The sequence below is a fragment of the Balaenoptera borealis genome (genome assembly GCF_965194805.1).
Source record: "Balaenoptera borealis genome assembly, chromosome: 5".
Lineage (NCBI taxonomy): Eukaryota > Metazoa > Chordata > Mammalia > Artiodactyla > Balaenopteridae > Balaenoptera > Balaenoptera borealis.
This window is the reverse complement of record NC_138862.1, coordinates 47,897,151-47,919,480: the sequence shown is the minus strand read 5'-3', so window position 1 is coordinate 47,919,480 and position 22,330 is coordinate 47,897,151. Positions and strand designations below refer to the sequence as shown.

Sequence of the window (22,330 nt, the reverse complement as noted above, 5' to 3'; positions counted from 1 at the left end):
AGAGTGAAATGGATTCCTGACTTGGGTTTTGTTTTCTCTCTCTAAATGGCAGTCCAAAAAAATAGTGTAAGAATCATCTGGCACCTCTTTTGCCATGCGTAGTTTCTCTCCTCACACCCCATGGTGGGATGTGTCACAATAACTTTGCGCCCACAGATATGGCTTCAGGGTGGCCCCTGAAATGGAGTGAGCTGGCTGTGTTGGCAGCTTGCTCTGGTTAGCTACGGCTGCGGGGAAGAGTCGGCTCCACTCTCCCTTCCTCCTCTTCTCCCCCTCATCCCCTCCTCCCAAACAAATGCCTCACCTGGCTGCCACACTGGAGTGGTGGCAATGCCGAGGGTTCTGAGGGTGAGGGAAGGGGAGGAATCACAGGGGCTATGTGACTAAAGCATAACCAAACAGGGATGCATAAGTGAGCTGACTTTAACTCTGCTGCTAGTTTTCCTGGTAAAATCGAGACCATGGAAGAAGGTCTTGTCTGTCCCCTTCCGTGAGGGCTGTTTAGCAGAGCTTGGGATCCTGTCGTTTGAGAGGAGGACAGGACAAGAATGGAGGAAGACAATGCAAACAAAAGTGGACTCGGACTGTGGCTAGGTGGTCCATACATCCCAGTTTGCCTGAGATAGTTCTGTATTAGCGTGTCCCCTTTTACTCTCAAAAGCTCTGACCCAGTGTCTCTTAAGAGGGCATACTTATGCTGTAGGGGGACAATTCTTCCTTTCAGGAGACTGCTTTGCTCACTGTAGGAAACTTAGCAGACCTACCTCTGTCCCCTAAATGGCAGCAGCATACCTCCCTCCACCCTATCATTTTTTGCCCACCCTGTCATTCTGACAAGCATAAACGTCCTCCCTCTTTTCAAGGGCCTTCTGGGGACAGTAGTAAAGCCTTGATGCAGAGCCACTGAATGTTCTCTCAGTGAAGACACGAGTAAGGTGAGGCTAAGAGAAGTGAAATGATTTGATTAAGGCCATTGTTAGAAAATGGCCCGGGAATGAATTGTTTCTTGGTTTTATATACTGTGCTCTTTCCAGGACAAAACTCTATTGTCCCATGACACACCTATAGTTGAATCACTGTCTGCAGAGGCCCAAACTGCAGGGAAAGAATATACATGTGGTAATACCAGTGTTTTACTTGTGACCACTTACTCATATGTAGTCAGTAGCTTCATAACCCTTGCTAGTTACAGACGTGATCAATAATAATGGTATTTTTCAAGGAGGACTTGATACTTTAGATTTTTAAGCATATAATATTTGGAGCTAAGTCATAAAAGCTTTCCAGAAAAGGAGAGTAGTGTTGTCATTATTTTTTAAATAAATGAAGCTTAAAGAGGGATTAACAGCTAACGACAGTGGCACCAATAAATATGCTTTTGAAGAATCTTTTCTTCACGGAATTGAAAATCTTTTTTTTTCTTCTAAAAATGTTTAGGATATGGTATTCTCAAATGAAGCCAATAACAACACCTTGCCTCCTATAGTTCTTATTAGTTTCACTTCCTTAATAAGATTTAATCCTGAAAATAACCCTAGGAGGCAGGCAGAGAAAGTATTATTCCCATTCTACTGACTGAGAAATTTTAGTGTCTTGCTAGAGGGTTGGACCTCCAGCCCAGTATTCTTATGTTACGTCTTGGAAACTCAAGTCAGGAGCACTGTTGAGAGTCAACTATTACACGTACTTAAATAATTCTGCTTCTTTCTCCAGCATTTAGGAGAAAAATATTATTTTTTCCTCCACATAATTACTCATGGTCATTTGTAGTTGCTAACAGCAGGACTCCTGAACCATGGGGAACGGGCACACTGAGTCACTTGCACACTCACCACTCACTGAGCACTTACTTTGCGTCAGGCCCTGGCTGAGGCACTGGGGCTGCAAAGGCTCATCAGACCCGGCCTTGCCTTTGATGGGTTCAAAAATATCTTGAGAGCACCTTTAGTAATTTTGATCAGAGCTGACTCACTTCTATTACCTTGAGCAGATATGGCCAAACGGTTCACTGTGATTGACTGGCTGTGCCCAGGCCAGGATCCTTCCCTGGGATGCCAAAGTGACCCCTCTTTCACTAAGCCCTCCCCTTACAAAAACCCTCAACAACAACCAACTGTAACATCAACCCCAAACCCTGGGGACACAGCCTTTGCGTAGACAAGTTCTAGAAATAAACCGATGGCGCACCAGTTGGACTACTACTGCTACACTAAAAAAAAAGGCTGTTTACTTTGGTTTTTTTAGACACATTTGTGGCAGGAGGAGGAGTGGAGTGCCTAGAACTAGGCTTCTATACAACTCTAAAGTAGCTACTGGGATCTAAATTGCTGTAATATTCTCTTCAAGCAGTTTCAAATATTCTAGAGATTAGATTCATAGGCTTACCAGTACCCTGGAGATTTGATTAGCTTGTTACTGTGGATACAGATAGCTGTGCAGCTTTGGGGGGAAGCCCCCACGTCATAGCTCCTCACCATCCCCTAGCCTCTCCATTCCCTCTTCTTAATAAATAAACAAATAAAGCAAGCATGTGGCAAATATGTTTCTATTTTTCCACCAAGAACACAGATGTGACAGCTTCTTCCCCTTCTCTTCTCTCATCCTCCCCAGCTCCGTCTTCCCCCCTCCTTACCAAATGACCTCATCCCTGCGCAGAAAGGACACCAGCTGCAGGGAGGGTCTGCTCCACCAAGCGGGATCATTACCATCATTAGTAATGCCAAGAAGCCCAGACGGCCTTGTCCACATGTGCAGTGTGTTATAGCTCTGCGGTCTCCCCACATCCACAACCAGGCTGCTGTCTGGAAATGAAAAGGCTTTGCCTTCCTGAAAATAATGTTATCAAAAGACTGTTTAGATATTTCTTAACAAATCCATCAGTGACTGTAGCAACAATGGGAAGAATCTGCCAAGATGATGAATGTGGTGGCAGCCTCAAAAGTCATTTGAGTACAAAACTCCCATTTAAGAAAAATGAAGACACGTGATTTTTCAGGGTGAGAATTGTAAGAGCTAGTTTGCAAGAGGAGGGCTGCCTAGAAAATAAAAATTAGAAAAAAAAAATTCTAACATACTGGCAAAGTAAAAGCTAATGTTATGATCTCTATTTTTACAGGCGTATCCCTATAGATTCATGCTCATTTCTTCATGCACTCATTCACTCTTCTCCACTCTCCTGTCTGCCAGTTAGTGCCAACTCATTCCAGAGAACGAGGCTGTGAGGTTTTATCAGACATAGTAATAATAGCAATTACCATATACTGAGTGCCTACTATGAGCTGGACACAGGGCTATGTGCTAAATGCATGCCTCTCAACCACTTTGCACAGATAGATCATTACTTCCATGTTACAGATGAGACAACTGAGGCTCAGTCAGAGAGGCTTCCCGGGCCCTCTTCTAGAAGCATGCACTCTTCCTAGGTGGTCTCGTCCATACTAATAGCTTTAAATATCATCTATAAGCTGTTATCCAATTTATATCTCCAGCCTAGACATCTCTTCTGAGCTCTAAATATGTTCTTATAATTACCTGCATGACATCTTCATTTGGATGAATCACAAGCATCTTAGATCAAAAAAGCCCCAAACTGAACATGGGATCTACTCCTGCCCCCTACCCCCATCTCACCTCACCCTCAGGCTAGGCTCTTCTTCAAAAGTTTTCACGTCAGGAAGTAGCACCTCATGTCAGAAACTGGAAGTCATCAGTGACACCCTCTTCTTATGCAACGCCACCAATCCAGGGAGCCACCGAGTCTGGTAAACTCTACCTCCTAACTCTGTCTTGAATCCATCTATTTCTCCATTGACTGCTACCATCATCTCTCACCTGGAAAATGTCATTAGCCTCACTGGTTTCCTTCTTGCACTCCTCTAATCCACTGTGTGATGAGATAAAAAAATTAAAGTCAAACCTGAATATAATCATGTTTACACCCCACCGCCCCCCCTGCAAAAAATCTTTCAATGGTTACTCATTGCTATTAGAAAAGACCAAGGGCTTCCCTCGTGGTGCAGTGGTTGAGAATCTGCCTGCCAATGCAGGGGACACGGGTTCGAGCCCTGGTCTGGGAAGATCCCACATGCCGCGGAGCAACTGGGCCTGTGAGCCACAATGACTGAGCCTGCGCGTCTGGAGCCTGTGCTCGGCAACGAGAGGCCGCGATAGTGAGAGGCCCGCGCAACGCGATGAAGAGTGGCCCCCGCTTGCCACAACTAGAGAAAGCCCTCGCACAGAAACGAAGACCCAACACAGCCATACATACATACATACATACATACATAAAAAAAAAAAAAGAATGTAAGCAGACAAGAATAGCATTAAAAAAAAAAAAAAAAAAAGAAAAGACCAAAACTCTCGTCAGTGCCTACAAGGCCCTGCTTAATCTTGCTGCCCGCCGCCCCCGCCTACTTCTGTAATTTTCCACTTTCCTCTCATTCTCTGGGCTCTAGTTTAGCTTGCCTTCTCTCATTCCTCTTTTGCACCAAGTTCCTTCTTGACTCTGGTCTTGGAGGCCTGGCCTTCAGCCTGTGATGCTCTTATACTTCCTCTTCGTCTGGCTAACTCCTACCTATTCTTTGAGCCTCAGGTTAAATATTATTTAACAAAATAGTCTTCCCTGCTCCTTTGATTCAATTAAATTCCACATGTGTTTCTTCTTCCTTATATTTACTATGGTTGAAATATTTATTTGAAGGCTTGTTTTTCTTTGGCTTCCCCAAGTGGAGTATAAACTCGATGAGGTAAAGAAAGGCCATGTCTGTCTTGTAAACAACTGTATTCATCATGCCTAGCATAATGCCTGGAACATAGAAGATGCTCAATCAATACCTGTTAAATGAATAAATGAGGCAAGCAACCTGCTCAGGGTCACAGGATTTGAACTCAAATCTGTCTGTCCTAAAGCACATTCTCTTTTAAAATCTTGCAAAGCAGAAAAGAGTACTTTATAAATTCAACATATCATAATCAGTTTTAGGGATGTAAATTTCCCCAGTCTCAAAGTTCTGATTGACTGAAATGGATGGATGGATGGATGGATGGATGGTTAGATGGTTGAAAGGAATGGGGTCTGGGAGTATGGAGGGATTGGGAGGAATATATCTCCCATAGTACATGTGACATAAAAACATCTACTGGCCTGCATGAGTAGTCGTAATAGAGAAATGAGAGTATGGATGACAGAGAGTAGATATTAGAGATTGCTGAGCTGCTACAAGCCTGAACAAAATAAGATTTAAAAACCAAGGAAACAAATCTTTAATATGGCTGAAAAGAGTAAAGGCAAAGAGATTTTGAAAAGCCAAGATACCATCTTTTATGGGGGAAGAAAAATTACTGAAGGTGGTTTTTGCATATATCTTCTCTCCTTCCTCGTGTGTGTGTGTGTGTGTGTAGGGTGTGGTGTAGATAGTGAAGAATGGGGTGAAGGATGGACTACTGGGAATACCTGAAAAAAGCTTCTTTGAGCTTTGAGGACTGGGGAGTAATTTTTTTCCATCTGAGATCTAGGATATTTGCCTCCATCAGTACTACTCTAAAAACATTCTCTGCTGGGTAGTCTGTCATTGACCCTCAGATGGAGTGAGGAGAGATGAGTACAGAAGAGTCTGATCAGCACAGGCTAAGTTAGGCCCTTATTCCTTGATTCTGTTCATGCTGTCCAGTTTTCTTCTAAAAAAGTGCAGGACTTCACATTTTCCGACAATGAATGTGGACTCGTTACATTTGCCCTAGCTGTCAAGGTCTGGGAACTTTGGCTTTGTTCCTCTCCTTCAATCCATTTATTTTCTTGAACTGTCCCAGCTTCTCACAAGTTCTCAATTATTAAGAACTTTAAAAAGTTTATTTCTCATGTTTGTGTGGATGAAATGGTGATAACAATTAGGTGATCAGCTTTTCGGCAAAAGAAAAAAAAAAAACAAAAAAAACCAAAAGCCACTTCTCCACTTCCCTCTCATGTTCTCCATAAAAGGCAACAAAACTCTTCAGTAAATTCAGTATCATGCAACATGGTTGGAATTGTTCTGATTAATTACATAATCTGGTTAATAGTGTCTGAACCACACACAGAGTACCAATTTTCAAAGAATTGAAATAAAATACACTTAGTAGTAAAATGATACAGGGCTCTAACATCTTTCTTTGATGAATCAGAAGGTGCACAAGGATCTTGTAGTTTTGAACATTTTGATCATTTGATTGCATGATGGTGCTTAGGGGCTGGCTAATGAAACATTAGATAACAGAGTTCACAGTATCTATTATTGGCGGGTCACAGAGCCAACCGTATTTTTTTACTAGCTGGTTTTCTATTAGAATACAAAAAAATGAAGCTTCACATTGAGTTTGACATTTATGGTGCTAAGTTCTGCGATCAGATAATTCTGTTTGTTTCAAAGCTTTTGGGGTGTTTTCTGATTTCAGTTACTAATTTTTTTCCTCCAGTGTCATAAGTTTTGCCCTTTTCAGCTCCTTTAATATTTAATAGTAACTTTAAAGACAAAGGTCTAGCATTTCTATTGATCTCACAACATTATAGGAAAGGATCAAGATCCTGAGCTTATGGCAAAAGAAAAAGGGATGCAGAGGAGACCTATGTTAGAGGAAGAGGAGTGACAAAGACAATGTAACCGAGAACAGAGGAAGGAACAGCTCATGCCCTCACAGTTCATGAGCCCAGGCTGCGCCTTTCTATTCAATCTTTCCACGGCCATTATTTTAAAAATCAAATTGTAGTGGGGCCAGCATATGAGCGACTATCATTTTGAAAGTAGAAAAAGCTGAGAGAAACCAAGGCACAAAGTGAATTATTCTTTCCCTGAATTTTACAGTTTAGAAAGATCCCCAGTAGACCTAAAGCCATGTCATGTAGCCATAAAATACTCCATTTCATCCCATAGCTGGGCTGTCTGCACTCATTCCCCACTCCCCAAAACGAATGCATACAACAAATTCTATTATTTTTTTTTTTGTAGGGCAATTGTTGATTAATGAATCATCTTTCCTGTAATTTTTATTTTTTGTAGACTTAGTTTGGCTAGGTTCCCTGGCATTCCTGTTGAGGTACGTAATGGAAAATTTGACCTCACACTCTTTCCTTTTGTAACATCACAAAACACTGATATAAGAGGGTTACAAAAAAGTAGCTTGGAAATGAAGGGATGCACAGAAAAAAAAAAAAAAAAGCTCAGTGTGGAAAGGAACAAAGATACATTAAATCATCTGGAAAGTAAATATTTAGCTTCATAGACATGAAGTTACATTTATCTTCAAGAACAGCTCATTTGTTACAGCTTAGGATGTCACAGTGTTTCCATCATAATTCTGCTTTTCTAAAGAGATTATAAACCAGACATTAAAAAGCCATTCTCAAAATTAATTTGGAACACAGGCAGACCATTTTGTAGATCCTATAACTTTTTCCCAAAATGGTGATTTACAGAGAGGCACACAGAATAAAGGTGTCAGTAAGTGATTTCTTGCATTTAGTCGTATCTGAGTTGAAATAAAAGCTTGGCAATCACCCTTCTGTGATCACATCCAAGAGTCTATGGAAAATGTAACAGGTCATACAGAGTCAACTTTAGTACTGTGAAACTTGGGGTTTGGCAGTAGAGACATGTTTTAGGACAGGTCTGTCAGCAGAATTCATAGTGGAATGAACAAAATGGTTGTTAAAACTGTCTTTTTACATTTTAAAATAATAAGACTATACTTTTTAAGATGAGACTATACTCTCTTCCCGAAGGCAAAAGAATCATTTCTTTAAATGCATAATCCAGACTCAAGAGGACACTGACCCAGCCACTGACTATGACCTGAGAAAGTTATCGACTTGACCACAATGGGAAAAGAGTCCCATATAGCTCCAGCACCAACCTCTCAAAATGCCACAGTGCCCTGGTATAGGGTATCCAATGAGGTGTTTCATGATAACAACATAGGGTGATGTGTATATTGTCAACCCTCATAGTCCCATGGTTGTCAGAATGCATATACAGAGTGTTCAGCTTATTAATCATCTAGATGTGCTGAAAAAAGGAAGAGGGGAAAGAGCAGATGCAGGGAAGGCTGTACAAATCACTACTTCATTACTCAGGCTGCTGGAAAATGTGCAGATGTTTCTTGATGTTACCTAAGTTGTTTCCAAAACCACTGTCACATCTATGTACTCTTCCCTATAAAAATGCAGCATTATTAACTGGAACTATACAAATAATTCTCAGTGGAAAAAGCTTTAATATGCCACTTATGGGCTGGATGAGTAGTGTTTATTTGAATAATAATGTTTTGTTGTTGTTGTTGTTTTTTTTTTTTTTTAGAAGAGGGAGTTAAACAGGAGAACCATGAAGTATGCAAATAAGCCACAAGAGAAGAGTTTCTCTTTGTTAAATTTTGTGTTGTAAGTGGTAACAGATGGCTACCTATTCCAGAGACTGTCTTAGGTTCTTACTTCTCACTGACTTTGGCAGATACAGGAAAAAAGAAGTATTCAGACAGCTTGGAGTAATTCTATTTATCCACTTATAAAATGCAGGTGGACTGATAAAGAAAGCTTTTAACTACAAAGAGAACCATTAGGGAAAAAATTATTATGTGCCATTTAATATCCTGTTTAAGGGAAGTATGAAATCTTGGTCGAAAAAAATAGGTGATATATAAAAATATCAACTCCAGGGAGTATGTTCTTCTAGATTCTTTTGGATTCCTAAAAATTTTCTAGGTCTTATTTGGTTTCTGGCTTCCCTGATTTACTTACACTAATCTTACATGAATTTGAAATAAATTTTACCCTTCTACTTCCCATAGGGTATTAAACCATATTGGTATTTTGGTAGAACTCCACTTAAATCAGCTTTATACTTTTCAGCTCTTTAATATTCCTGTAGCAGGCGAGTCTTGTGTTCATTCATAGGATGTACTCCTGTGACTAATAACACTTAAGAAAAAAACGTTGATCAATTTTTTTGAAATCAAGTTCATAAGTGAATCAGAATAATTGAATCAGATAAAATGCATAATGGTTTTCATCATTACAGTGAAAGATCTGGGAGTGTCTCTGTTTTTGATAAACTTATCTTTTTAGGACAGCAATTTCTATAGCAATAAAACAGGGGTGAAAAGTACCATTTCTTACTTTCTTCTATAAGCATTACATTTAGGAGTTTTTCAACATCTGTCAATGCTGAAATTAATGAACCTGTGTCCCAACACCAAATTCTCATCTCCTTAGGCAAAAAATTTTGTGTGCATGTGTACCTTTTCAGAGATATTTCATTCATATGCAGGCAAAAACATATACTGTATACATATATTCTTTACTCCTTTTATTATATGTGAATGGTAGCATTCAATATACACTGTTCTGTACTGTGCTTTTTGGACTTAACAGTGTACCTTGGAGATCTTTCCATATCAATACATAGACTTTTCCAGTCTTTGTTTATGGAACCATTGTATTCCACCAGTATTAAATGTCCTTACGGAAGTATATTTAGGTTATTTCTGATCTTTTGCTGTTACAGACAATGTCTGTTAGTTTTTATTTTTTTGTTTTTTGAATTTTTCAATTTTTTTATACAGCAGGTTCTTATTAGTTATCTATTTTGTACATATTGGTGTATATATATCAATCCCAATCTCCCAATTCATCCCACCACTACCCCTCCCCCCACCACTTTCCCCCCTTGGTGTCCATATGTTTGTTCTCTACATCTGTGTCTCTATTTCTGCCCTGCAAACCGGTTTATCCGTACCATTTTTCTAGGTTCCACACATATGCATTAATATTCGATATTTGTTTTCTCTTTCTGACTTACTTCACTCTGTATGACAGTCTCTAGATCCATCCACATCTCTACAAATTACCCAATTTTGTTCCTTTTTATGGCTGAGTAATATTCCATTGTATATATGTAACACATCTTCTTTATCCATTCGTCTGTCGATGGGCATTTAGGTTGCTTCCATGACCTGGCTATTGTAAATAGTGGTGCAATGAACACTGGGGTGCATGTGTCTTTTTGAATTATGGCTTTCTCTGGGTATATGCCCAGTAGTGGGATTGCTGGGTCATATGGTAGTTCTATTTTTAGTTTTTTAAGGACCCTCCATACTGTTCTCCATAGTGGCGTATCAATTTACATTCCCACCAACAGTGCAAGAGGGTTCCCTTTTCTCCACACCCTCTCCAGCATTTGTTGTTTGCAGATTTTCTGATGACGCCCATTCTAACTGGTGTGAGATGATATTGCATTGTAGTTTTGATTTGTATTTCTCTAATAATTAGTGATGTTGAGCAGCTTTTCATGTGCTTCTCGGCCATCTTTATGTCTTCTTTGGAGAAACGTCTATTTAGGTCTTCTGCCCATTTTTGGATTGGGTTGTTTGTCTGTTAGTTTTTAAATTAAACCAAACCACTTATAAGAAAATACATTTGACTGACTAGTTTTGCTTGTTTCTACTTCTTACCCCCATTCCCTATAAAATGGTAAAAAAGAAAAAAAAAAAAAAAGAAAAGAAAGAAAAGAAGAATTAGAAGAGGCAAGATGGGGTCTTGGCTAATTGGCTTTTGGATAATTGAAAATCTTACTCTTTTTTAAATTTTAAATTTTAATTTATTTATTTTGGCTGTGCTGTGTCTTAGTTGCGGCACATGGGATCTTCGTTGCACCATGCGGGATCTTTCAATTGCAGCATGCAGACTTTTTGGTTGTGGCATGCATGCAGGATCTAGTTTCCCAACCAGGGATCAAACCTGGGCCCCCTGCATTGTGAGTGTGGAGTCTTACCCACTGGACCACCAGGGAAGTCCCCTTACTCTTTTTTTTGTGTGTGTGATTAGTAGAGCAGTATTTTTAGGATAGGCTCAAAATAATAGACTCATTATCTCATTACTATTCTTATTATTCCTGTAAAAGTTATATTTTAATGAGAAGAAGATAGAAAAACGGGAAAACTCAAGAAGTTCAGAGCCAGTTAGTGGAAAGAGCAGCTGTCCTAAAGCCTGACTTCACATGGCCTGAAAAGCTACTCAGGTAATTGGAAGGGAGAAATCTGAAGTAGAGCCTCAATTCTGCAAAGGCTTTAATCTGTATTATGGAGCAAGTTATCATCACCCTCATTTTCTTCAAAAACATTTAAGCACATAGTCGTAAACAGCTCTATGCGAGGAGCTTTGCAAAGCAAGCCAGCCAGGTACAGCAACTCTTGGCGGAACAGATAAAACAAATGCAGGTATGCCTCTCTTTACAGATGGGGGTTTGGGAAACTGTTTTTATAAATTTTATAATTTTAACAGAAAAATTCTTATGGGATTTCTATAGCAAATTTGTTGGGAGAAAAGTTTTATTTCTCAGTTCATCTTTGGGTATGACCTTCAGATTTCCATATTTTGAGTTGGCTTTATTTAAAGTGAAGACAACTAACTCTGTGTCTGTGTGTATGTGTATGCATTATGTGTGTAGTTGCTTTGTTTTAGCATTTAAAATTTTTAAAATTTGAAATAACTGTAAACTTAAGAGAAAATTTGCAAAAATAACATAAAAACTCTTCCATGTTCCACCCAGATTCACCAAGTGGTAAAAATCTGCTACTTTTGTAATTTATTCTCTCCATATATATGTTATTTGTTTTTCTAAGCCATCTGAGTTGCAGACATCATGTCCTTTTGCCCCTAAATATTTCAATGTATATATTCAATGTATATTTTAAGAACAAAGGTAATCACTGAGTTTAAGACAGTACAATAAAAATTAGGAGACTTACATAGTCACATTATTATTATTTACTCCACAGACCTTATTTGAATTTTACCAACTGTCCCAATAATGTTCTTTCTGCAACTTTTTTCCTAGTCCAGGATCCAAACTGGGATCACACATACACATAAATTTTCATATCTCTTTGGTTTTCTTTAATCTGAAATAGCTCCTCAGCTCTTCTTTGTGTTTCAGGGCACTGACATTTTTGAAGAGTATCTTTTAGTTTGGGTTTGTCTGATATTTCCTTAACGTTAATTATGCATTTCGGGGGGCAAGAATATCACGGATGTCTTTCTCAACGCATAACATCAAGAGGCACATGATGTGGGACTTTCCTGGTGGTCCAGTGGGTGAGACTCCATGCTCCCAGTGCAGGGGGCCTGGGTTTGATCCCTGGTTGGGGAATTAGATTCTGCATGCATGCCGCAAATAGGAGTTTTTGCATGCCATAACTAAGACCTGGTGCAACCAAAAAAAAAAAAAAAAAAAAAGAGGCACATGATGTCAGTCTATTATTGGTGATTGTAATTTTGATCACTTGGTTAAGGTGTGACTACCAAGCCTCTCCACTCTAAAGCTAATATTCCCCTTGGCTATTAGTAAGTAATTTGTGGAGAGATTCTTTGAGATATGTAAGTATCCTGTCCCTCACTACCTTTTACTTTCTAGTTTTAGTATCCATTGACACTTCTTCTTCTTGCCTGAATCAATGAAACTATTGGTTGCAAAATGGTAATTTTCTAATCTACCATTCATTCCACATTTATTAATTGGCATTCTACTGTAAAAAAAAAAGCTTTTCCTTCTTATGTGTGTAGTATCTTTTAAATTTATTGTTGCTATGGACTCACTCACAGATTCTTTTTTTTAAAAAGTGAAGTATACTTGATTTACAAGAGTGTGTTAGTTTCAGGTATACAGCAAAGTGATTCATACACACACACGCATACACGTATATATAATATATACATATATCACATTATTTTCCATTATAAGTTATTACAAGATATTGAATATAGTTCCCTGTGCTATGCAGTAGGTCCTTGTTGGTTATCTATTTTATATACAGTAGTTTGTATCTGTTAATCCCAAATTCCCAATTTATCCTCCCCCACCATTTCCCCTTTGGTAACCATAAGTTTTCTATGTCTGCCACTCTATTTCTGTTTTGTAATTAAGTTCATTAGTATCATTTTTTTAGATTCCACATGTAAGTGATATCATATGATATTAGTTTTTGTCTGTCTGCCTTACTTCACTTAGCATGATAATCTCTAGGTCCATCCATGTTGCTGCAAATGGCATTATTTCATTCTTTTTTATGGCTGAGTAATATTCCAGTGTGTGTGTGTGTGTGTGTGTGTGTGTGTGTGTGTGTGTGTGTGTGTGTATACACTACATCTTCTTTATCCATTCATCTGTTGATGGACACTTAGATTGCTTCCACATCTTGGCTATTGTAAATAGTGCTGCTATGAACATTGGGGTGCATATATCCTTTGAATTAGAGTTTTTATCTTTTCTAGATATGTGCCCAGGAGTGGGATTGCTGGATCATATGGTAGCTCCAGGTTTAGTTTTTTTAAGGAACCTCCATATTGATTTCCATAGAGGCTGCACCAATTTACATTCCCACCAACAGTGTAGGAGGGTTCCCTTCTCTCCACACCTTCTCCACCATTTATTATTTGTAGATTTTTTTGATGATAGCCATTCTGACTGGTGTGAGGTGATACCTCATCATGGTTTTAATTTGCATTTCTCTAATAATTTGAGCTGCTGGCCATCTGTATGTTTTCTTTGGAGAAATGTCTTTTTAGGTCTTCTGCCCTTTTTTTTTTTTTTATTTGGTTGTTTGTTTGTTTTGATATTGAATTGTATGAGCTGTTCACTCATGGATTCTTATTTTATTCAATGGGTTGTATTCCATTATCAGTAGTAATTTTGTTGCTCAAGTTCTTCCAGATTTGGCTAGTAGGAGTTCTTTCAAGAGGTTCTTGTGTCCTTTTGACATGTCCCCATCATTTTTTGAGTACTCCCAAACTTCCTGGCATGAAAAGATGTTCCAAGGCTCATCCTGTTTTGTCTCCATCAACCATGCAGTCAGCCATTTATCCAAGGAGCACTGGTTCCTTTTAGTGGGAAAGGAGACTTAGAAGCCAAAAATCTAGGTTCTATGTATGCTCATCGCTACTGGGTTTCATTGCTTCAAGGCCCTTGTACTGTGAATGGAACTAAGAAAATTTTCATGCTTTAAAAAGGTCTTCATAAAATTAGTTCTAGGGGCTCATATTATAAAATTATATTAGGTTTTTGCTATGTTGAAAGCTGGTTCAGGAGTTTTATTTATGTTTGGGTCTATGTTACAATGGACATACATTATAATTACAATACATTGACTACTAAACATTATTACCCCAGATGGATTTGATGAGCTCTCTGAGACAAGGACATGTCTCACTCATTTTTCAAATCTCAAAGCCTAACAAAGTTCCAATCACATAATAGATAATCGATAGAAATTACATGATGTCTGGGATTTGCTTCCTAAGAATCCAGTGTGGAGGAAAAAGTATAGATATAGCAAAGGTGACCATAAGTTGATGACTGCTGCAGCTGTCTTGGGGTTTTTTTCCCACTTTTCTCTATATTTAAAATTTTGCATAATAATGAAACAATTTAAATGGCCATTTGTGACAACATGGATGGACTTCGAGGGCATTATGCTAAGTGAAATAAGTCAGACAGAAAAAGACAAATACCATATGATCTCTCTTATATGTGAAATCTAAAAACAAACAAACAAAAAAGCCCCAAAACCCCAAGCTCAAATATACAAAGAACAGATTGGTGGTTGCCAGAGCTGGAGAGAGGGGAGTGGAAGAAATGGGTGAAGGGGGCCAGTAGGTAATAAATGAATGAAGTTCAAATCTGTAACTTAAACATAATAAGCACATAGAAATTTTAGCTGATGTTTATATTTTTAAATTATTCCCACATACATGGCTTGAGAACACTGCCCTAGTTCTAGGTAGGGTTTTCCAAGATACCCTTGGCCTCGGGAAGAAAGGAGAACTAATGAACATAATGTCGTGCTGTTCTAAAATCTCTGCTCATAGAAATTCCAGAATCATCCAGACATTTTTTTTTGGAATCCCAACAGAGTGACCTCATATATAAGCTGGAATTCCAACCCCTGGAATTCTAGGTACATATGACAGGAATAGGGCAGGTTGTCATTCCAATGTCAATCCCAGAAATACATACCATAATTCCTTTCCATCTTGTGTTAGCTAATGGAGTGGGTAAGATGTGTAACCAATTCACATATATTCAGCATGGTCTTTTAATTAAAAGGTTAATAGATTTTTAGCTTTCAAGTAAAAGGGAGCTGTGCTTTTTGCAGGAAAGTTTTAATGTTTCCCTAAAATTTGGGGGCAAGCACTAAAAATTATTCTGAAGAATATGGCCACGATCTTCCCTTGGCATTTTATTTCTCTGTTTTTGGTTACACAAAACTCAAGAAGTTCACTTTAATCCCATGAATATAATTGAGGCTTTACAAATGTTGATCACATCATAATACTGTAAGATTTATCCTCGATTTTATGGGTGTTAGAACAAATACTTTTCCAGTTTACTTAGATCTATCTAAATTTATAAACATGTTTTTCTGAGAAAAGCTAGTAGCATTGAAGGTCCATTATCCTGCCACACAGCTCAGAATATAATGGTCTAGAGCTGCATCATCCATTAGAGTAGCCACTGGTCACATGTGGTACCAAGTACTGGAAATGTTGCTGGTTCACATTAAGATATCCTCTAGGTATAAAACACATAGCAGATTTCAAAGAATTAATAGAAAAAGATCATGTAAATACATCATTAATAGTTGTTTTGAACTGACTATATGTTGAAATTATATTTTGATATAACAGATTAAATAAATATAATATTAAAATGAAAAAAAGGGATGCTAAAAAAGTTTTCTCCAAAAGCATTACATGAGAGTGATAGGAAAAAAAATTAATGAAACAATTGAAATGCAATCAATAATACTCCCTTCTCTGAATGAAAAAAGTTTCTGCCTCTTCTACAGCTCAATTTCTTTATCACTTTGGTGTGGTTAAAAAAAAGTCAAGGCATTTGGATTACCAGGCACCAGAGGCAGTATAAGGTTCATGTGAATGCCTCTTCATTTAAAATTTAAGGAAAAAAATGTTTATGGAATGCTCATTCATTAAAGAATTTAATTTTTTCATTATATTTGGTCTAAAGGACTTGAAAATGCCCATGGTTTTTACTGTAAAATCACTAGTCTAATCATCTTGGAAAGCACTAACTTGAAACATAAATAATTTGGATAGGGCTTCCCTGGTGGTGCAGTGGTTGAGAATCTGCCTGCCAATGCAGATGACACGGGTTCGAGCCCTGGTCTGGGAAGATCCCACATGCCGCGGAGCAATTAGGCCCGTGAGCCGCAACTACTGAGCTTGCGCGTCTGGAGCCTGTGCTCCGCAACAAGAGAGGCCGCGATAGTGAGAGGCCCGCGCACCGCGATGAAGAGTGGCCCCCGCTTGCCGCAACTAGAGAAAGCCCTCGCACAGAAACGAAGACCCAACACAGCCAAAAATAAATAAATAAATTAAAAAAAAATTAATAATAATTTGGATAGTCATTCTGAATATGCATTTATGATATCAGACCAACCTCTAAAAAAATAAAATAAATAGGCCTTAGAACTTTCTAGAGAAAGACAAACCCAAGTATTTTGCTGAAGAAATATATGAAGATGGCTTTTTCTTGACATCCCAAGTTGTTTTCTGATCCTTAAATAACTGATAGTCAAAACATTAAAACGGGAAAGTAGAAAATGACAATCATTGAGATATCCTACTCTAGGGGGAAAAAAATAAAATGTGTTTATACGTTTATACGTATATACTGCTCGCTGATGAGAAGGCTGCTTATTTAACAGAAAGTCTTGCCTTGTAAAGCATTCTGCTCCTTCCCATTAGGAAAACTGACACTGATATTCTTTATCAACATTAGTTCAAGAAAGTCTCTTTTGAATTATGAGGGTTTCCCCACCATAAATCTGAACTCACTGACTTATAGTCAATATTTTCTGTCAAATTAAAAAAAAATGTGTGTCTGCTTAGTTTTACTGACAAGGAAATATACTAAAGTGACCAAGAACAGTCAATTCAGATGGGATTTGAGGTCCCAAATAATTTTCTCCATTATTCAGGTAACAGAAAGAACCTTTTAGGGTTATTGAAACTAAATGACAACCTTTTAACCAATGGTGATTTAAGAGGTGCATTCCTTACAAAAGCTAGTGTGAAAATGCTAGTGAATTCTTTCCATTATGTCTGGGTACAATCAGAATGTTCACATTCTGTAGCCTGCACATTGCAAATAAATACAGACCAAATAACTTCGTACTGCTGCCATGAGCATAGATTTTCTCCAGACAGTTAAGTGGTACATTAGCACATATTTGTCTCCTGGCTGCAGCTTTTTTTCTCCCTGATTTCCTGGACATACTTGTGGGACAGTCTAGAAAAATCAATGTTGTGATACATACAGATCAGGAAATTATCTCTTGATGGAGTCTTGTGTCTGTAATCATCAGCATCCAGTCTTGCCAATGTCAGTGGATGATGATACAAAATTACTTTTTTTTCTTAAGTGTATTAATGGGTTATTAATGTAAGCAAAATAAAGCATGGCAGGGTGAATAATAGCAACCATATTTCTTCAATAAAATATCCATACTGTATGTCTGGTTGTGGTTTCAAAGAAATCTGGATTAAATAACATGATTCACATATGAAAAGGCTGCTAAAAACTGGATTTTGGTATCATTCAGGCATACATAAAACAGCCACTTTTGCAGTATATCTTCACATTTAGGAAAAATGAAATTGTTTCCTCTGAGACAGGTATACTGGATACTTGAATCATGAACACAATTCATGGAAAGAATAAAATTTAGAGGGACAAGAACAGGGCTAAGTCACCTCATATTCTCAATATACCAGGGGTTTTTATTTAATTCTGATCTGTCAAAGAGGCACTATCCGAAATTCATTAAACTTTCCAGTTTTCCTACTGAATATCTGAAACACTCTCATCATAATATGTGTTTTCCAAGTTCCTGGGTAAGAATTCCGGGTACTGCAGTAGAGGGGCAGTAAATGTCTTGGTGTAGATAAGTTAACACAGAGCTCAAGTTAAGGAATCCAGGCCTTGCAGACAGTGTTTGCAGTGGAAGTTTTACAATGTTACAAGCCTTAGTCATGACCTTCAAGAAGATAACAGCAAGCTCTAGGAACTGTGATTTTCAAAGGGGATGTGGGAATGAGGGTTTTGATGGAAGCTTTCCAGAGCTGCAGCTGCTGAGCTTGTGGGTTTTTCATTGGTTGCCACTTGACAGAGGTAGGGTGGGAGAAGAATTCTTTGAGGGCAAGTTCAGACAGTGAATAGTTCAAGGCAGCAGCCTGCCTAGGAACCATGAGCAATGAATGGACACACAAACCACAAATGTTAAAAGACACAATGGGTTTGATTTTTCAAGGTTTTAAGGGGCTGAAATCATTCTATTACCGTATAATAGCCATGCAGAGAAAAATTAACATGAAGTAATTAATAATAGTCAGCAACAGAGTTGAGGATGGTTTTTCCAAATTCTGCTCTTTTTTGCCACCATTTCTCATCATGGTAATAGTATAGTGGAAACAGCATGAACTTTTGTGTCAGGGAGACATAGATTTGGCCCTGCTACTTTGTGTGTGTGTGGCTGGGCCTCAATTTTATCTTCAACAGGAGACTAATACGTACCTTGCAGGGTTGTGTTTTTTTTTTTTTTTTTCAGGAATCTTTTTTTTTTTTTTAAATGTTTATTGGAGTATGGTTGCTTTACAATGTTGTGTTAGCCTCCAGTGCACAACAAAATGAATCAGCCATACACATACAGATATCCCCTTCCTTTTGGACTTCCCTCCCATTTAGGTTACCACAGTGCATTAGGTAGAGTTCCCTGTGCTATACAGTATGTTCCCATCAGTTGTCTATTTTATACATAGTATCAATAATGTATATGTGTCAATCCCAGTCTCCCAATTCCTCCCACCCCACCCCTTTCCCCCTTGGTATCCATACATTTGTTTTCTATGTCTGTGTCTCTATTTCTGCTTTGCAAATAAGATCATCTATGCCATTTTTCTAGATTCCACATGTATGCGTTATTATACGATATTTGCTTTTCTCTTTCTGACTTACTTCACTCTGTATGACACTCTCTAGGTCCATCCATGTCTCTACAAATGACCCAGCTTCATTCCTTTCTATGGCTGAGTAATATTCCATTGTATATATGTACCACATCTTCTTTATCCATTCATCTGTCGATGGACACTTAGGTTGCTTCCATGTCCTGGCTATTGTAAATAGAGCTGCAATGAACATTGTGGTACATGACTCTTTTTGAATTATGGTTTTCTCTGGGTATATGCCCAGTAGTGGGATTGCTGGGTCATATGGTAATTCTATTTTTAGTTTTTTAAGGAACCTCCATCCTGTTTTCCATAGTGGCTGTATCAATTTACATTCCCACCAACAGTGTATGAGGGTTCCCTTTTCTCCACACCCTCTCCAGCATTTATTGTTTGTAGATTTTTTGATGATTGCCATTTTGACTGGTATGAGGTGATACCTCACTGTAGTTTTGATTTGCATTTCTCTAATAATTAGTGATGTTGAGCATCTTTTCATGTGTTTGTTGGCCACCTGTATGTCTTCTTTGGAGAAATCTCTATTTAGGTCTTCTGCCCATTTTTTGATTGGGTTGTTTGTTTGATATTGAGCTGTTTGCAGGGTTGTTGTGGGAATAAATGAGATAATGTATGTTAGGTGGCAGTAGATATAGCAGCAGCTCAAAAAATGGTAATTGCATTACTAGTATCATAAAAATTGATGCTCCTTTGTTATAAATAACTACACTACCATCTATGCAATTGTTATAGGTGAGTTGACCTACAGAGCAAGAAAAGTTGTATTCAACTGCACATAAATCATTCATACTATTTTAAAAAAAAAGGTCCTTTATGGTTTTGAGTTTATAGGATTTTTCAATTTAAATTTTATCAGTATAGCTTTTATGTCATTAAAATAGAGACTTTTATGGGTTCTTTCAGCAGAGTAGAAAACATACTCTATGAGAGCTTTACAATGTCATGAACTTGTTTTTGCTAAAGAGGAATACAGTTAGCTGTTTCCTCCCTGCCTCAGACAGATTTCACAATGATTTACCAATAATGAAAACCACCAGCTGCCATTCCTAATAAAATAGTCTACTGGAACTGCATACCTTATGGCAAACTCTAAGTCACATGCCCTCTTCGTATTTCTGCCTTTCTTCTCTAAGGCCAGTTAAAACCTGCCTTTCATAAATCTTAAGAAAGTAAATCAAAATAACCAATCCTGGAATCTGACCAAATACCAACCAAGATTACCTAGAATAGAATCAAGCAAGGGTCAGGGTATACGTATACCCATCAGTCATTTCCCCTTCGACATTTAAATCATCTGTCCTCCAGGTATCATATTTTGTCTCCTCATGTTTTAACACCTATGATCTTCCTTGTATTTCATATATTCCCGTAGGGCAGGGGTTAGCAAACTGCGGCCAGTGGTTCAAAATCTGGTTCACTATCTGTTTTTGTACAGCTCACAAGAATGATTTTACATTTTTAAATAGTCGGGGGAAAAAATCAAAATTAGAATAATTTTTCATGACATGTGAGAAATATATAAAACTGAAATTTCAGTGACCATAAATAAAGTTTTATTGGAACACATCCATGCTCATTTGTTCACATATTATCTGTGGCCACTTTTGTGTTATAATTATAGGGTTGAGTAGTTGCTATAGAGATCATCTGGCTGGCAAAGCCTAAAATATTTACTATCTGACCTTTTACAGCAGAAGTTTGTTGACACTGCTGTAGGGGGTCTTTCTCTTGGGAGGAAGTGAGGCAAATAGACTTAAGCTTGACCTCCCTGCCCAGTCAGCCTTGGAAAGGAAATAGAACCTAGTCTGACTTTTCAGTAAGGGTGGAATGGAATAGTAAAAAAACGAATTGGCATAGGAGACAGGAGACATGGGTCTCAGATTTTGTTTTTATGGTGGTTCTGAACAATTATGTACTCAACTTTCCTAGTCCTATAAAATGGCTTCACCCTGGTTGCGTTCAGTTTCTTTCTTCTTTCTTCTTTTTTTTTTAAAAGAAGTTCTCTTTTCAAACAGGCTTTTATTTATTTATTTATTTAAATTAATTAATTACTTTTTTGGCTGCGTTGGGTCTTCCTTGCTGGGAGTGGGCTTTCTCTAGTTGCTGCGAGCGGGGGCTACTCTTCGTTGCAGTGCGTGGGCTTCTCATTGCGGTGGCTTCTCTTGTTGCGGAGCACGGGCTCTAGGTGCACGGGCTTCAGTAGTTGTGGCTCACAGGCTCTAGAGCGCAGGCTCAGTAGTTGTGGCGCACGGGCTTAGTTGCTCCGTGGCACGTGGGATCTTCCTGGACCAGGGCTCAAACCCGTGTTCCCTGCACTGGCAGGCGGATTCTTAACCACTGTGCCACCAGGGAAGCCCTCTTTCTTCTTCTTCTTTTTTTTTTTTATACAGCAGGTCAGTTTCTTTTGTTTGAAAAAAAAAGTCTGTCCTTCACTGCCTTATTGGATTACCATAATAATATGTGAAATACTACCTGCATCTCCTCCCTTATTCCATTTCCCAAATCAATCCAGGGTCAGTGGAAGCGAAGGGAATAAGGTATTCCCAGAGGACTACAGGATGGAAGTTTAAAACCCAGTTTTAAACCTATAGAGATGAGCCCCCAATGTGACCACATATCTACAACAATGAATAATTCACCCTGGTCTCTATAATGGCAGTACTTAGGGCTTATGAAACTGAATCACTTGTTTTCTGGAAATTCCCTATTATAAATATGACTGTTAACTACATAGTCTGAGAATGTCAATATTTGGGGAAATACCTTCTAAATTATAGCAGAAAAAAATAAGATCTAAAGCTGGACAAAGAGATGGTGATGGGATGGACAGAGACACTTTTATATTCAGAATTGAGCAGTATGCAGAGATCTGTATATTCACACAGATATTATCAGATGGCAAATACATTTCTAATCAGAGTTCCTATCTCATGCATTTTCTACTGCAAAGGGAAAATCTATACATTCTCATTCCTAAGCCAAGACTAGGCTATATAGTTGCACAGTAAAGAATTTTATCATAATCTATTTTAAAAATAATTTTTACCTTATTGGATTATGAAATAACTAAAACTTTTTACCATTCCAAGTCCTTGCTGTAGGGTAGGAAAGGTGATTGATTTCATTGCCATAGATCTCCATTTTGCTAACTATACAGCTGATTTATATTTGTGTGGTAGAAAAAAATCAGCCGTTATTGGATACTGGCCTAATGTAGAAGGTTAAATTAGTTATGGGTACAATGATTACTCATCATTAAAAGTG

General features: G+C 38.1%; 1 protein-coding gene across 7 annotated transcripts in view; it reads right to left on the bottom strand.

The window, feature by feature from the left end:
• CMSS1 (cms1 ribosomal small subunit homolog) overlaps positions 1-22,330 on the bottom strand; it is a 393,486-nt gene that overhangs the window by 140,074 nt on the left and 231,082 nt on the right. The window contains exon 1 of one of the 7 annotated variants that reach the window (XM_082392188.1): positions 3,631-3,820. The exons of 5 other annotated variants lie outside the window; for them this stretch is intronic. Coding sequence is in view for 1 of the 2 variants with exons in the window: in XM_082392181.1 (XP_082248307.1) it covers positions 2,633-2,645 (13 nt within the window). In the remaining variant the exon portion in view is untranslated. Of the gene's footprint in view, positions 1-2,632; positions 2,661-3,630; positions 3,821-22,330 lie in introns of those variants that run through there. One more of the 7 variants, XM_082392181.1, reaches the window with a different exon arrangement.